At 41.9% G+C, this 17,512-nt stretch overlaps 2 protein-coding genes across 2 annotated transcripts; both read left to right on the plus strand.

The window, feature by feature from the left end:
* Nucleotides 1-1,111: 1,111 nt before the first annotated feature.
* On the plus strand, nucleotides 1,112-1,728 carry LOC127319207 (alpha-amylase/trypsin inhibitor-like). Its single transcript, XM_071824583.1, has one exon. The coding sequence runs from the start codon at nucleotides 1,128-1,130 to the stop codon at nucleotides 1,542-1,544; it is 417 nt and encodes a 138-aa protein (XP_071680684.1). The 5' UTR covers nucleotides 1,112-1,127; the 3' UTR covers nucleotides 1,545-1,728.
* A 2,098-nt stretch (nucleotides 1,729-3,826) lies between these two features.
* On the plus strand, nucleotides 3,827-5,326 carry LOC127319217 (putative UPF0496 protein 2). Its single transcript, XM_051349449.2, has one exon. It carries the CDS (start codon nucleotides 3,960-3,962, stop codon nucleotides 5,202-5,204), a length of 1,245 nt encoding a protein of 414 aa, XP_051205409.1. The 5' UTR covers nucleotides 3,827-3,959; the 3' UTR covers nucleotides 5,205-5,326.
* The last annotated feature ends 12,186 nt before the right edge of the window (nucleotides 5,327-17,512 follow it).

Raw genomic sequence — 17,512 nt, forward strand, 5'->3', positions numbered from 1 at the left:
ATAAAGCTAGCCAGGGCACCCGAAATAGAGAGATCAACAGATAGACAGGAAATAGACAACATAGCTCCGCCTACGGCGGCACCCGGTAAACACATCTATGATCATATACTGGATTGCTAGCAGCACGTAGGGATCCTCCACCGAGGGGACCCGAAGCTGGGTACGTCGTGTGCCTAATCTCGCTCCCGGAATCTCCATCGTCGCTCCTCCCGAAACCCTAGTCTACAATACGTAGGCATTGCCGAGGTATTCCCTCGTCAAGCCGATCCGACCGCGTTGCCATGCGTAGGAAGCCAGGGCCACGCGACGAGCATGCACATGCATGGTCGACACGTACCCAACTCAGTTGGTGCATCAAGCAAAAATTTAGGCTTCCTCGAAGGTGTCTCGAACTCGAGTCACGAAACGCGACGCGCATGCGTGACGAGGCGAGGCGGGCGGCGGAGGAGGAGGAGTGCGCGAAGGCTCCTTCTCTTCTCGCTCACTTGGAAGGGCTAGAAGAGCAGCCTTATATACCACTCCAACTACATCCCAACAAACAATATGGAACTAAACTTTGTCCCACAAGGCTGTCCCCAAGCTGCTAACGTGATGAATATTGAGATTTCAGAAATTGTAAACTACATGGGCTGCCTTACTGGGCTGCAGCTTGTTAGGACTAATCTATTTTGGAGTCTGTGGTAATGCGTATATACATACGCGTGAGGCTACAATTTGTAATTAACGTCCTGAGATTGAGAAGTAGAAAATACAAAAATAACGGTGTGACATACGCTCTTGGCGATAAACTTTGTGTTCGCGTATGTTTCTCTAATTTGATATGATCGATGTGTGGGTGAATCCCAACATAACAAACAACACCCTTGTTGGTCAGGAAAATACGTTACAGAACGAGACAGAAAGGAAATTAAACTCCATGCGATGCGTCCAAGCAAAAGCAGAGCTTGCCCGATCTTTCCAAAATCAGTTGCAAGAAGGTCCAAATTAGAGGCGACGGGAAAGAAATGAATATTGCTTGCGCGTTTTGCGCTCTTATCTCTTGCATCCGTTGATCCATATACATCTGCGCTTGGCTGTGACTCGTAGATATTGTTCTCGTCCATATATTAGGCCAAGAAGTTGAACCAATGGCACCCAATGATCACTTCCACTTACTCCTCCTCTCCGGCTCCATTCTGCTCTCCGTCCTCGCCGTCTCCGCTGCCGTGGACTACAAGTGCCGGCCGGGGGTGGCCTTCCCGCACAACCCGCTCGCTACATGCCGCCCCTATGTGCTGAACCGGGCCTGCGGCCGTGGGCTCGGCCTCCCCATGCTGGTGAAGGAGTGGTGCTGCCGGGAGCTGGCGGTAGTCTCGGGGCGGTGCCGGTGCGAGGCGCTGCGCGTCTTCATGGACGGGGTGCGCGCGGAGGGGGGACGCGTGGTGGAGGGCCAACTCGGTGGCCTGCGCGGCTGCCCGACGGAGGTGCAGAGGGGCTTCGCCGCCACGCTCGTCACGCCGGCGGAGTGCAACCTGCGCACCATATCGGGGGGCACTTGGTGCTAGTACTAGCTGATGGATCCTCAACTGCCAGAGTACTCAAGTTGTCGATCTAGTAATTACTTACTACTATTACCGTGTACTACATAAAAGTACTCCTCAAGTGAAGGCCATGAAAGCAATGCTTGAGTTGTATGCCTATATGAACAATGGCGAGTGGGCTGTTGATGAATAAAGGGTTTTCATGACCCATTGTCAATGGATCACTCCTAACCATCATCACACCATCGAACTATGTCACAACAAACTATTCTCTCATACACAAATACACAATCTTAAGTATTAAGAAGAAACTGCGCGGGGGCTCAAACATGGGTCGCTGCCAGCATGAGCAGCATATCCGCACGCCGCTAGCCATCTGGTCGACACCAAGAATTCATGCAATTGCAAATGCTATTGTCTCGTCCTTGGTTATGTAATTGATGGAGATTTTTTGGGCGATCAATATTATTCCTTCCATCTATAAAAGTATATTGGAGATTCAAAATTTAAATTTAGATATATCTATACACAAAAAATGTCTCGATACATTTAAATTTAAATAAATTAGAAACATCCTTTCAAACACGGGTCGCTGGCAACACGGGCAGCATATCGGCACGCCGCTAGCCATATGGTCGACACCAAGAATTCATGCAATTGCAAATGCTATTGTCTCGTCCTTGGTTATGTAAGTGACGGCGATTAATATTATTCCTTCCATCTATAAAAGCATATCAAAGATTTAAATTTAGATGTATCTATACACTAAAATATATCTTGATACATTTAAATTTAGATAAATTTGAAATATCCTTTCGTAGACAGAGCTACTCCCTCCAGTCTCTTTTAATTGACTCGGATTTAATTAGTACACTTTGTACTAAATTCGATTCAATAAAAAGAAGAAGAAAGGAGTAGTATTTACAAATATCTTTTGTAGGTAATACTGATCCAAAACACATGTGGGTAATAGTAACTGTGCTGAAGCTTAGAGTCGAAATTAGGTGAATTGTCTAAGCCAGCTGGACTGGTTTCAACCATTTGCATCGTCGTTTGGCAACATCCCACATGACCTTTACAACAAAGAGGACCTACGAGCTGAGCTACGTATACAGCCGGCCGCCAAGCTAGCTGGGCGGAAACACCTGAAGTACATGATCGTGCCAACTGCCAAGCTTAACTTGACCGTAGTAGCAACAACAATCTTGTGGTGTCGGTCGGTCGGCCGGTAGCGGTACTCTATCTACTCGATGTTTCGATCGATTGACACCTTCATTGGCATTCATGCAAGTGTGCACGCTATATACTTCCTTCTACAAAAACTAGCGGCTCACCTTTGGCCTACACGTCGGCACTCTCTTCTATCTAATCGGACGACGTAATATATAACCTCTTTTTTTTTTACCTCAAACAAAAATATATCGTATACTTCGACCTGCCAAAACTATGCATATATAGTAGTATGTTACTCCACAGAAGTCCAATGATAACCAGCCAAGTTGGCATAGGCACAACCACATGTCGATCTGAAGGGAATGTTGTGTGTGCTTTCTTGATCCGTTGTGCCGCGTGGCATTAACTTCTTTCCTTTTGTGTGTAACCAACAAAGAAGCTGCACTTCCATTTCTGTCTTAATTCTTGGCTAGCTTCTAGTCCTTCTGTTCCTTGCCTTGCAAGACCTCCAAAATCCTCCTTTTATTCATGTGTCCATCGTTTCCACTACATGACAATCATAGATAAAGATGATCGATATCCCTCTCTCTCTATATATATATACGTGGGAGGACAGGCATTTTCATAGAATATTTCCACAAACACTCACATCAGCAATCTTGAGATAGTAAAATAGAGAAGATTTGTCTAAGCGGAACCATTCATGAAATGAAGCCTTCTTCATCCCCTTCGTTGGCTAAATCCATGTTCAGGATCGACACAAGTAAGTTATGATTCTACCTCTGATTCGACAACATCAGCGTTTCATCAGAAAATTAAACTTCTGCAAGTGATAAGTAGATTTCGTATCAACAGAAAACTGATCTCTGTTTTTCTTCTTGAGAGAACTTTCTTTTCAGTAACTGGTATTCTCATGTCACTTTGAATTAGTGACCAATTGCTAATCAAGAAGCACATCATTTACAGCCATAATTGCCACAGATAGGCAAGGTTGAATTGCTTGATCAATGCGTTTTCCGAGTGGGTTTAACTTGTTAATGCTGCACACTAATATAACACTATTAATTGCAAATACTAGTAGCCCTTCACTTGCATCTCAAGCAACACCAAGCTGTACGTGCATGCTCCACAAGTCTCACCACCATTTCTTGACGCTTCCTCTTTTCCTTTCTTGCTTGCTTTCTTGCTACGCGTTATCATGCTCTAAATGTAGCTTATTTTGCTTCAATTCCTTACTGAATCCGGCTGTGCATTGCAGCAGACACGATGATGGATGGGAGTCACGGCTCATCGTCGTCAATCTCGCCGGTGCGGCCATGGCCGCCACGGCAGCGCAGCGCGCAGGACGTCGACGAGGAGTACGGGCGCGCCTTCAAGTCGAGATCCTTCCTGGACCTCTGGTCGCACGCCCACCGCAGCCTAAAGCACAATCTCTCCTCCTACAAGCTGTCCTCCAGGCTCAGCTCTAGCTTCAGTGACGATCAAGTGCCAGCCAATGAGGAGCCGTCGTCGTGCTCGTACGCCGTGCTCAACGACTTTGTGCTTGAGCCGAGCCCGGAGACGCTCACTCGTCCCGGACACCGGCGGAGTAGACGCTGCCACGGACGACGCCGGGTGGAGGCCCTCCTGCTCGAGTACTTCGACGTCACGAGGGAGGCCTGCGAGGCGTGCTCCGCGCTGCTAGCTGCCGCCGGAGCCGCGCAGCGGCACCACCTCGTGCTCCGGCGCCTCCTCCTCCGGCTCGCCGCCGAAGGAGATGATCGTGCCGCAGCCGCAAGGGACGCGCTGGCGCGGCACATTGGCAGCGACAATCCGCTCTCGCCGGCGGGACGCCGACTCACCGGGTTCAACGACGCGCATGCGCGCTGCGCCCCGCTCTCCAGGCGCCTCGTGGCGACGCGGCGCCGGCTGCGGAGGCTCGCCCGGGCTGCCCGGATCGCACGGTGTGCGGCCGCCACGGCCATTGTCGGGGCGTCTGCCGCGGCCGTCGTGGCCGCGGTCGTCCTTGCCGCGCACGCCGTCGTCGGCGTCGGCGCGGCCGCCGTCCTCACCTTCTGCGCCACCAGCACCACCAGGCCCTCGGCGCGCCGGTCATTCTCCATCAATAAGTTGGCTCGCCGCTGCCACCGTGGACGGCGGAGGCGACATGCCCGCGCGGGGGAGGCAGCGGTGGACGCGGCGGCGCGGGGCGCGTACATCTTGGGTCGCGACCTGGACACTGTGAGCCGCATGGTGCGTCGCGCGCACGACGAGCTGGAGCACGGGCGCGACATGGCGCGCATCGCGGTGGCGGCAGGTGCGGACGGCGGCGAGCGGCCGCCGCTGCTGCTGCAAGAGGTGGCGAGGGAGGAGGAGGAGTGCGGGGAGGATCTGCGGTGCCAGCTCGAGGAGCTGGAGGAGCACGCATGCCTCTGCCTCCTCACCATCAACCGGAGCAGGAGGATAGTGACGCAGGAGATGACTACGCCTGATGATGGGTCGCCGTCGACGGAGACGACGTCCAAATATTAGCTCTTTTTCTTACTTCAGATTAGATACTAGCTAGCTGTTGCTTTATGATTAGTTGACTTGTTTATGAGTATTCTTTTCTTGTGATTCAAGGGATAAATAGTGTGACATGGAGAATAAGAGTGTTTCATTTCTTTGTACATCACCACACGATTTTTCGTGGATAGGCCATATCACATATCTTCACATTGCTTGTTCCCTTTGGTCATTTTTCACTTTCTTTTCATGTTTTGATGCTTTCGTGCACTCTGCTCTTTATTGGATGAATTGTGACTCTTACTCTTTAATCGTTGTTTTCACTTAAATTATTAGTGTTTGGAAGACCGGACTTGCTAAGTCGACCCCTCGATAATTGCGGTGACACAGCATACCACTGCATGGTGTAGTACACACGTCGTTGATATAACACAAGTGAAACACCGTTCCACTCATATTACATCTCTCAGAGTGGTACAACAGAAACATATGCGAGTCCAAGGCATGTCTATCGAAGGATACACGAACTGTTTACAGAAGATTAACACAGACTCCTACTTTACAGTGAGGTAAAACTTCAAATAAATCTCCAAAAGAACGACTCGTGATCTAACTTATGGCTAACTCTAGCTTTAGAGATGCTTGGCTTGCTATAGAACTCTAGCTACTTAGGTGCTAGGATTAGGGAAAGGTTCCCTTCTATTACTAGTCTAGGTTTCCACTCTAGCTGATGCAGAAGTTGACTCCATTGACTTCTTTGATTGGATTCTTTATCTTGTTGCAGTAGACTCCTTTGTCTCGAGTTCCACGGTAGTTTCTCCTCCGGTGCCTCCATAACTAAGCACGGGATTCAAAGAGGGATGAGTACGAGCGTACTCAACAAGTTCATTATAGGAAATAGGTGTATCATGCACTAGCTACAGCCATAGACCAGAAAGTCATAGGCCAATGCAAGTTTTCGTAAACATTTCTTCAAAAGGTTTATTTTATTCTGAAAACTATGCCCGTCAGTCTTCACAGGTTGACCAGAACTTCATGGAGTTCCTTTCGTGCCGCGTTCGTAGTTCCCTTCCCGGAACAGGGAGTGACAAGCCACAATTTGATACACTCTGCAGAGGTGCGTTACTTTTCCCATAAGAGAACTTATCCTTGTTGCCAACCAAGCGTATACTTTCCCGTCCACACTTCCTTGGTGTGAGGCCAGATATAAGATCCAAGCCAATCACTGTCTTCTCCGCGACCCCGCAGACCCACCCTATTGTAAGTCTGTCCTGCTCTTTATCTATAGGTAGACCGACCCAGACATTTGTTCTCACCTATACCATTAAGGTAGACCGTTCCGAACAATTGTTATGCCCTGTCCTATACACTATAGATAGACCAACCCGGACAACCCTTACAATCCATCATAGACCTTTAATAAGTCTGCCCTCTCCTGTATCTATTGGTAGACCATTCTGGACCAATGTCCTCACCTTTACCAAATAGATAGACCGATATAGGCAACCCTTATCACTAGTCCGTTGATATGAGAGAGGGAAAAGATACAGCTGACTTCCCCAGAGCCATTATAGATTTTATGGTTAACGCGAAATGTACGGCGCTAGAATCACTAGACGGCATTGGTGATCAGTCCTAGATGAATAGAACCCTTGCAATGGAACCTCCACCATATCAACACATACCATGGTTCCATTCCCAGCCACATAGTCATATTCATAATTGTAAAATAATATTTTGCTTTTCAATGCAGGAGTGATAAGTATAGTACTTTGCACATAGTTTGATAAAAATAATCAAATGACATGAGCAAGTGATGAACTTGCCTTTCTTGACTGCAAGATTATGCAGGCAAAAACTTCGATACGTGATAACTCCAAATTCTGAAATACCATCATTGTCCAGTAAGGACAATGTTTAAAGAATTGGTAAAGATGCTATAATGCATAGTATGAGATGCAATCGTCCCGAGCGTAACCTAACACCGATGATTTATGATTGGTGAGTTGTAAAGATTTCTTTAGGATGTGTTGCACTTTTAGAATAGTTCTCAAACAAGATTCTTATTAGGGTTTGGTGATATGAATAACATAAACAAGTGATATAATGCATCATAATAAGCATATACAGAAAGAATAGTGGTTGCATACATGTAAAGAGTAGTTGTTAGTTTTAGATCTTATAGTGCAGGGTTGATGATTACTTGTTATATTTCAAAAGAATAACTTTTGAAGAACAGGTTAATGAAGAAATAATAAGTAGTTCAAATAAGAACTATGGGCTTCTATGGTTTGATTGACATTTACTTCAAAAGAATAACTTTTGAAGAACATGTTTAATAAAAAACAAGGGCTACTACAAATAGGAGCTATGTGTTTCTAGGGTTTATTATTGGATTCAGTTAGTTTACTAATAGAGACTAGTTGGTTCTTAGTTAGAATGGGTCTATATGCAGCAAATATGGGCAGGTTTATTACTATGATTGATTATAGGTATCATATCAAAGAATGGTTATCAAAGTGGTGCTATGAGTTAAGCATTAGGGTTTACTACGACTTCTCATTTGCTTTACTATGTAATCACTTAATGGTTTCTAAGCTAGGTGGTTTATTATGCCACAAGTAGGGTTTAGTTGAATAAGAGCATGTGATGTGAATTACTACCCAAGATGGATATTATTGTTGATCACCCTGGTTCTACAAGAGTATGATGGTTGAGGTTGATTTCAATGAGGTGATATTTAAGAATGGTGATCAATGGTGCTAATATGAGGGTAGCAAGCTAGGGTTTGCCCCTAAGTGGCACTAGTGGATCATATAAGATTTATTCAAAAATAAAGACATGCAATGATGACTTCATGTGAAGTGGTTTTGTTTTATTTTAGTAGATCATGAACATGCATTCATTTGTTGCTTATTAAGGTTCTATAGGTAAAGTGAAATTCATATGATCACATGTGATAAACCCCTAGGGTTTTAGATTTGAAACAATTTGGGATGATCACATAAAATAATGAGATCAAGATTCTTGTTTATATTAGAACTAGGGTTTCTAAATTGTGATATAATTCTTGAAATGATAATTGGCAATAGAGGTGTGATCACTAATTACTTTGAAACAAAATTAATAATGGTATTAGCATTTTACTAATTAAAATAAATACTATTTTGGGTTTAATTAGAAATTAGGGTTTTATAGTTATTATTAGGTTTTAAAAGTAATATCTTGTTAATTAAAATGTTTAAGTACACAATTTTTAACTACCAAAATAATATTAGCTTTTAGTATTTTCTTGCTTTATTAATATTTAAAGAAAATGGTAAATGGTAATTTTCACTTTAGGTTTTTTAAAATACTACAAATATTTTAGTTAATGAAATATGATAAAGAAAACTAATCTTAATATTTTATTTACTTACTGATTAGATATTATTTATTTTTGAAACTAAACTAATTAACTAATTTTATTTGAATTAAGGATAAAATAGAAGGCATAAACAATAAAGGTTAAAATAATTAAATTTTCATTTTGACAAACATTTTCATATTATATTTTTATTGAATAGAGTTTATTTTTGTGAGCATTTTGATATCTTATTTATATTTTTCTGAGCTAAAATGAATTTTATTTATTTCTGCAAAGTTTCAGTTATTTTCTGGTTTTTGAATTAAATGGAAAATTCTAAACGTACCAGTTCATATCCTAACTAAAGACACTGACTAGTGGGGCCTAGTCCACGTGGAATGCCACACGGATGAAGACTGGTCAACGACCATGAGAGGGACCTACTGGCCAGGACAGTTTCGCCGGTGGCTTGATGCCGGCGACCAGTTGGGAGCGGCGCCGCCGATTCAGGGCCTCCCGGGATGAGCTACGAGGTTTTTCCGACTCCTCTCGATCTACTGAACACGATGGTGCTAACGCCCTTCTCGGTGGACCACCAGAACAACGACGGTGGCCATGTGTGGCGGCAGTGAACTCCGGCCAACTACGAATCCGAGCTATGAGGCACGCGAGGATGGATGAATGGGTTCCATAGATGCGTATTCTCACCATGATGTCGAAGGTTTGCTCGATGGCGATGATTGGTGACGGCGAGCCACCGTGAAAGGGAACGAGTTGAATCGCTCGATTAAGAGCTCCTCTTCTCAATTCCTTCCGCCAGGATGCTTCTTGAGGTGACGCGCGTCTGCTGGACTACTCCACCGACGCTAGGGTGACCCCAGGCGACGGTTTCTTGCTCGACGCCGGCGAGATGCTCCGAGGTGCTGTGAGAGATTGAGAGGGTTAGGGAGAACAAGGATGGATGTCTAGGGTTTCTAGGGTAACTACGATCTCTCTAGCCCTTTTATAGTCCTTGGCAAGGTACGTAGCGACGGCGAGGTCCAGCAGTGAGCGACCAGGATGCGGTGGTGCTCCAGGTTAGGGTTTCTGTGCGGGAATCTTGATGCTCCAACTGGCAGCGGATGCAGATGGAATTCCCCTCAGCTCTGGAGTGGTGGTTGGCGTCCGGCGGTGTCCTTATCCTCGACAAGGACGTGGCGGAGCCACGCCATCGCGCTGTCGATCGTGGAGAGGAAGAAGAAGACGACGACTTACCTCGCATGAATTTTAAAGCGGAATGAAACGGTATCTGGGCTGGATCCTGGGCTCCTTGGGTTGATTCAGTGGGCGAGCGCTGGCTGGTTGCTGGGCTACGGTGTTGGGCTCGGCCTAGCAAGGTAAGCGCCTTTCTCTCTTCCCTTTTCTATTTTATTTTCTGTTTTTATTTCCTGGTTTCTATTTTAGTGTTTGGATTCAAATTTGAATTCTGGTTTATTCTTGCAGGTTTTAAATATTTACATTTCAATGGAATTGATCCTTATACATACTGCATAATTGTGTTGTTCAAATAAGTATTTAATATTTGATTAAATTTGTGTTCTTGTGGGGTGCATTCTAAATTTAAAATAGATATAGTTTAAGTGTTTATCTCAATTACTTTTTATTTAGGAACCAAATCTGTTTAAATGGTTTGAAAATTTATAACATGTGCATGGTGAACACATTATTAGGTTTTGCTATTACTTAACAATATGGATTGTTCACATATATTATAATTATGGCTAGAGTTTAAAATAAATAGTAATGGGGATGGGGTTGATTCATTATTTTATGTGGATAACTATTTCTAAGGATTTAATAAAAGTGGTGAGCTAAACTCTATATTCACCAATCTTCACTAGCAGACTTAAGCTTAAATTATTTAGGATAGATCCTATATTCATCATGGTTAATTCAATTGCTTATATGGGATTCTATTTTATAGAACACTACTTCATTTGGTCCACTAGACAAGTTATTTGGAAAGCAAAGTATAATTGGATATTGGTTTCACTCTACTCACTTAAATAGCATTTAAGCTTAAGTATAACTAGCTTGGTTTATACTTGTGATCTATGATACACAAGTTAGGACATAATATTTTATGTGGAGTGGATTCTATGTGAAAGGGTTTAGGGTTTTGGTGATTCTTCACTAAATTGAAGTATAAATAGGCATGAGGTATGGCAAGGTTCTACTTATAATCCCAAGTGGTACTTGGATTGAAATTCAACTGTGGTCTAGGGTTTTAGTTGTGATCACCTAAGTGATACACAACCTAGAATTAGGATATGAGCATAAGCTTTGTTCATGTTTTATTGGCTAGGTTATTCTCCTCACTTTGTTAGGATTCATATATCAAAACAATGTTAGGGTTGTCTCTAGTGTTTGGATAAGCAAGGTTTAGGGTATTGCCATAACTCCTCCACTCAAGGCATGAGGAATGATCTAGGTTTAATTGCTAGGGATCTATCATTTTATGTGGTGGATGATCTCTAATTATCTCATAAGTTTGTCTTATCATCTAAATCTACAAAGCATGGTCATGCATTGGACATGATCAACTTATTCCTCACTAATCTCTCTTTATTATTCCTCTCATCACACTCATCTAGATCCTTAGGGTTTATGATCATTACTCAATTTGTAATGATCAAAGCATTGGCCTTATAATGATTCATTAGTGAAACATGGTTCTCCTCTCCAAGATCAAGTATTAGTCAATATACTTGAGTATACACATGTAGCTTGAGCTCTCTAGGATAGGTAGGGTTCCTCTAGGGTTTATGATCATTACTCAATTTGTAATGATCACAACACTTGCTTCTCATGGATTAGTAATAAAACAGGTTCTTACTTACAATCAAGTGTTGGCTAGGTCAAGTAGGGTTTAGTACTTGACTTGTACTTCTTATAACATTAGTTAGTATCAATAACTTACCTCACTTAGATAGGGTTTGAATATTAATCTATGGTTCTACTCAATGAATGGTGTAAACATATATAGATGATCCTCTCCTTTCTCTGAGGTTTAATGGAAATGAGTTTGGAGAAACAAGATTGGAATGGTCAAGGTTTAATAAGGAACTAGTATGAATGTCCTTGACATGGATTCAAGTATTGTAGTTGAAAAGATATACCATGTGAATCATGGTAGAATATTTATTTAGTAAAGGACATGGAAAAGATGAGTAAAGAATAGTTTCTTAATTAATTGTGTTCTTTGATTTATAGTTGGACAATTATTCATATGTTGTTGTAAGGAATGTCATGTTGAGATCTTTTATAAGATCTTGTAGTTGACCCTTACTTAAGGTGTTGTTTGTTGTAAAGCTAATTCCATTTGATCTATTCCATAGATCAAATCATCTCTTCCCAAACAAGGTTTTAGCAAAGATCACAGTGAAGTTTATAGCGCTTGACTTGATGATCTACTTCAATTCCAGCAAGTCAAGTGAAACTTCAGTTACTGTGACAGGTTTTATTTGAAAGCGCAAAAATTCCCCGGATTTTCTATGCATGAATGCAATGCACACTCTGGTGTTCTCTCATTTTGTTGCCTCTAAACCTAGGATATTACAATAATCGACCACCAGAGGAGGTAGATATATAAAGAATATTCAGAATCTGGATCCATTTTTCAATAAAGAGAATCCGGATCCATATGAACTCACTATTTGAAACACTTTTTATTGCATAGTCCTGAAGATAAATTACATAAGTAGGTCTAGCCTAGACCTGAAATATAAACAGAAACCAAAATTCGTGTCTGTGAGAATTTGAACTCAGGTGTTGAGTTTGTAAATCCACTCCCCCAAACAGTTGAGCTAAGCTCACTGGACTTGTTGAGTCCCTTCGATAATCAACCACCAGATGAGGTAGCTATATAGAGAATATTCAGAATTTGGATCCATTTTTCGACAAATAGAATCCGGATCCATATATGAACCTTCTATTTGAAACTTAACAACAATCATATATTAAGGGAATATACGAAAATCAATTCACAAAGTTATATTGGGGCTGAAATTAATTATGTAAAAACTTATAACCATTTTCGGATGCAAGAACATTTGAAAATCAAAAAGTACAATATATCTTTTATGAATGAGTAAGTTATACTCAGATGTATAACTTTTTAACATAACTCTCTAAAACTTACCCTAGTAGAGAATAGTTTAGCGGGGTCATGTGATATTGGTGTGGCAAAAGATAAAAACACGGCATGGCACAGTGCGCCACCGGTATGGGCAGCAGATCCTCTAACGCGGAGGGGAGAAGTCAGGTAAAATTTACCCGTTGCAATTTTTTAATACCACGACACTATCTTTTGCGAAATTTATAGAACCTCTCTTATTTATTTTTTTAAATTATTTTCAAAGAAAATAGAAATGGGGGTGAGGTTTCGCCCAGCGGCCAGGCCGCTATTAGCGTGGCAATATGGGCCACGCCGGCGACCTTCGGCCCACCGGTCGCGCAGCGCCCACGCAGGCCGGTAGTGGCGTGCCGAAATTGAAAGGACACGGATGTCGCCTAGAGGGGGGTGAATAGGCAGTTTAAAACTTTTACGAGATGGGCTTAACAAATGCAGAATAAAACTAGCGTTTACTTTGTCAAGCCCAAAGCCTATATACTATGGTTCACCTATGTGCACCAACAACTTATGCTAAGCAATACAAGTAACTATGTGATAGCAAGATATATAACTTCAAGCACGATGGCTATCACAAAGTAAAGTGCATAAATAAAGAGCTCGGGTATAGAGATAACCGAGGCACGCAGGAGACGATGATTTATCCCGAAGTTCACACTCTTGCGAGTGCTAATCTCCGTTGGAGAGGTGCGGTGGCTTAGTGCTCCCGAACGCCACAAATGACCTCACCTTGAGGTGTGGTTGCTCGATGAACACCAACGCCACAAAGGCCTCACCCCAAGATGCGGTAGTCACACCACACACCAAGCGCCATGAAGGCGCCTCACCTTATTCTCCGGTGAGCCTCGCCACAAAGGCCTAGGTCACGGTTCCACTAAGGGATTTCCTTCGAGGCGGGGAAATCGGGCCTTACACAAAGCTTGGGGCACACATCCACAACTTAATTGGAGGCTCCCAAGAAATCACCACAAAGGCCTCAAAACCGTCTAGGGTTCCAAGAACCCAAGAGTAACAACCTTCTTGCTTTCACCATCATGAATCACCGTGGAGAACTCAAACTGATGCACCAAATGCAATGGCAAGAACACCACTAAGATGCTCAAGTCCTTCTCTCTCAAATTCCAACAAAGCTACAAAAGCTATTGGGGGAATAAGAGAGGAAGAACAAATAAGAGGAGGAACACCAAATTTCTCCAAGATCTAGATCTAGTGGTTTCCCCTCACAAAGGGAGGGATTTGATTGGTCAAGATGTAGATCTAGATCTTCTCTCTCTTTTACCTCAAATAGGTGCAAGAATCATGGAGGGATTAGAGGGAGAGAAAGCTTCTCAAGGGCAGCAATGGAGTAGAGAGAGTAGAAGAAGACACCAGCCCAAGGAGGAAGAAGGGGGTCTTATATACCCCCTCCCAATGGAATATGACCGTTTGGACCTCCCGAGCCGGATTATCTGCCCCCGGGCTTTGAAAAACGGCTAAGGACTAGAAAAAGATGCCCCTGGATGGGGGCCGGATATTTGGCCGGATTATTTGTTTGGGCCGGATTATCCGCCCCCCGAAAACTGCATAAACACCAAAACGAGAATGGTCATAACTTGAGCATCCGGACTCCGATTTTGATGATCTTGTGCTCGCTTCGAAGCTAGTAACAAGCTCTACAAGATCATGCAGGGAACCATCATAATCCAGCAAGGTCGGATAGAAACAAATGATGAAAGTTTTGACCTATCTAAAAAAGACATACCGGTAAAACCTCCAACCTCGAAAGCAACAACTTGCCCGTGCAAAAACCATTCTCGATGAACTAGAGCTTGTCATGAAAATAAGCACAAGCTCTAAAACATCATATGGATAAGATCCAAATAACAACCAAGAGAGATGATGCAGGATGCAATGGTTTGAGCTCTCAGAAGGATACGATCGAGTTACTCACTCGAGAGCCCTCTTGATAGTACGTCAACTAAACTATAAACCGGTCTCGAACTACACCATGAGACCGGTGAGAAAGAAACCCTATCAAGAGCAAACCTTAATCTTGCGCATTCCACTTGAGCTCGATGATGACGGTCTTGATCGCAACAAGATGGAACGCCTTTCTTGATTGTGCTTGCTTGATGAAGTCATGCGAATTGCTCCCCCATACTCCACTATGGGAGAGCTTATTCTTCGGTGCATCTTCACATATCCATGATCACCATATGGATGACAAGATTCAAGCAAATGATCTCTTGGAGATGGCTCATCTTGAACTTGCACTTCATTTCTTCATTCTTCATCGTAGATGTCTTGAAGTTAAACTTGAGGGCTCACTTCATCTTCATCTTCAAGACATACTTGACACTTGATCTTCTTCCTTTGCTTCTTATTGAAATCTTGAAGCCAACATATGGTTCAAGCATTGCCTATGGACAAGTCCTACAAATATAACTCAATGCAAACATTAGTCCATAGGGATTATCATCAATTACCAAAACCACACATGGGGGCTCCATGCACTTTCAATCTCCCCCATTTTGGAAATTGATGACAATCTCTTTGAGAGGGTTTATATAAGGAGTTTAAGTAACAAACAAGTTGAATACATAGAGCAAACTCCCCCATAATATATGCATGTGTGAATGAACTTGAATTTCATTGCATACATTGGCATTCAAAGCCTAGTGGAGTTTCCTCTAAATATTCAACTATGCAAAGCAACAAGATGCAATGCAAGAAAGGTACATGCTTAAGCACAAAGCAAAAACAAAACCAAATTCCCTTAAACCCTCCAAACTTCTCCCACATTGGCACCAGTTGCCGAAATGGGTGAAAAATTTAGAAGACCAATATAGTGAGAGTTCCTCCATACCGTGCATTTCTCATAATTTGAGTGGAATCAAATGCACGTATCTAATGACGAATATTCGGAAGGAATCACACTATAGAGAGGATCAAAGATTGCAAAAAGATAACAAAGTCAAGAAGCTTCAACAAATGAAGCAAGCAACCAAATGAACCACAAGGAAGATACCAAAAGAAAGATTTATTAAGATAAGACCAAGAAGATTTCTCTAACTAATATGAGGAAGCTCCCAAGGTTTGTGCACAAAACTGGACAATTTGCATTGGAGTATAAAGTGCACAAACATGGAATCGTCACTCCCATAATATCATTCAAAACAAAGGATACCAAGTGAATTAAACTCTAATGATCACTACAAAATAGTGCTTTAAATAAAATGAGGAAGCTCCCCAAGGTACATGCATAAATTAAAAAGTTACATTTGAATACAAAATGCATAACATGGAATCCTCACTCCCTTATTACCATTTAAAAGCACAAACATTTGCAATAGATCATAGATAGAAAATTAAGCTTAACACTTGCAACAAACAAATGCTTGAGCAACAAGTAAGAGGCACCATAATAAAAGGCTCAACCAAGAGGATATGTGAAAGGCATGAAAAATCATATTATAAGACTATTGCAAGGATGAGCAAAAAACATCATCATAGTCTTCAATGAATTATATTGCTTAGCATGACCAATCAACACACAACAAATAAATAAGATATCAAATGGAGATGTATCATCTCTTATGTGTATAAGTTTCTCTAAGTGGGCAATATCATGAAGATGTTTATCCACAAAGAAACATGTACACACAAAATAGATACACAAAAAATATAGCATGATATCCAAGACGAAGTCATGAAATATACCAATAAGAATTTTTGCTTAATAGCATGGCCAAAGGCTCAATTTTATCTTATTGTATATTCATGAACTTCAACCACAAACACATAAAATACATCACAAATATCAACAAGGGATAGAAGATAGTTGGGATGCTTTGAGAAAGGCAACAAGTATCACAAACGAGGATACCAAAACAAATGACTCAATTTGCACTTTCGTTGATATTGCACATGTGAGAGGCTTGATGAATTTATATGCAATAAAATTTCTAGATAGGCATAGTTGGGATGGATGAATCATGAGCATGATTTTATATACTTCCCAACATATGTGCTCATCTCAATTTACTCACATTTGCAATAAAGAGGTTTCATTAAAACATTTGCAAGAAGCATAATATTTGCAAATCAAGATATTCATGCCAAGATGCAACCACATGGTTGGATGCTAGAAAAATATGCATGAGAAGATACTTGTTACCGAGATAGCATTGGTGTGGATGTATTAGATGGGAGTTCGTTGATCATCCTAGCTTGCCTCAAATTACCATTGAGTCACCATTTCTTCCTAAGTGTGAGACAAGCATCCAATGTATCTCCTTGTACCTAAAACAAAATTAAGCACAAAATGGTTCCCAAACTAATTGGGTCCAAAGTAGTTAGGTACACTACAACATATAGGACAAACTCCACAAAACTATGTGCATATAGATATGAAATGGAATTTCATGCACATCAATCAAATTAGGATTTGATGGAGTTTACCCTATATATTGGATCAAAGAAAGTAACACATGCCATAAGATATACATATATTAAATATGTATGCACAAGACTTTCAAGAACCAAAGGAAGATACAATTTGGACAAAACACCAAATAAATCATGAGACAATGGTTGTCCAAATTATATCAAAGAATCAAATCAATAAAAGATTGACTCAAAAGATTTATCTCATTATAAGAAGCTAATTAAATCCAAAAAAATAAGGAATGAGATAACCAACTCCCAATAGATCAAGGTTCCAACAAATAAACCAAACCCTCAACACTTTTTATGATGGCACAAAGTACCAAAAAGAAAAGTTTTGTCTCCCAAAACCAAATTCTTGATAATGATCAAGAGATGTTAAGCATTCTAACA

This window comes from Lolium perenne, chromosome 7 (genome assembly GCF_019359855.2).
Source record: "Lolium perenne isolate Kyuss_39 chromosome 7, Kyuss_2.0, whole genome shotgun sequence".
In the NCBI taxonomy this organism is placed as follows: Eukaryota; Viridiplantae; Streptophyta; class Magnoliopsida; order Poales; family Poaceae; genus Lolium; species Lolium perenne.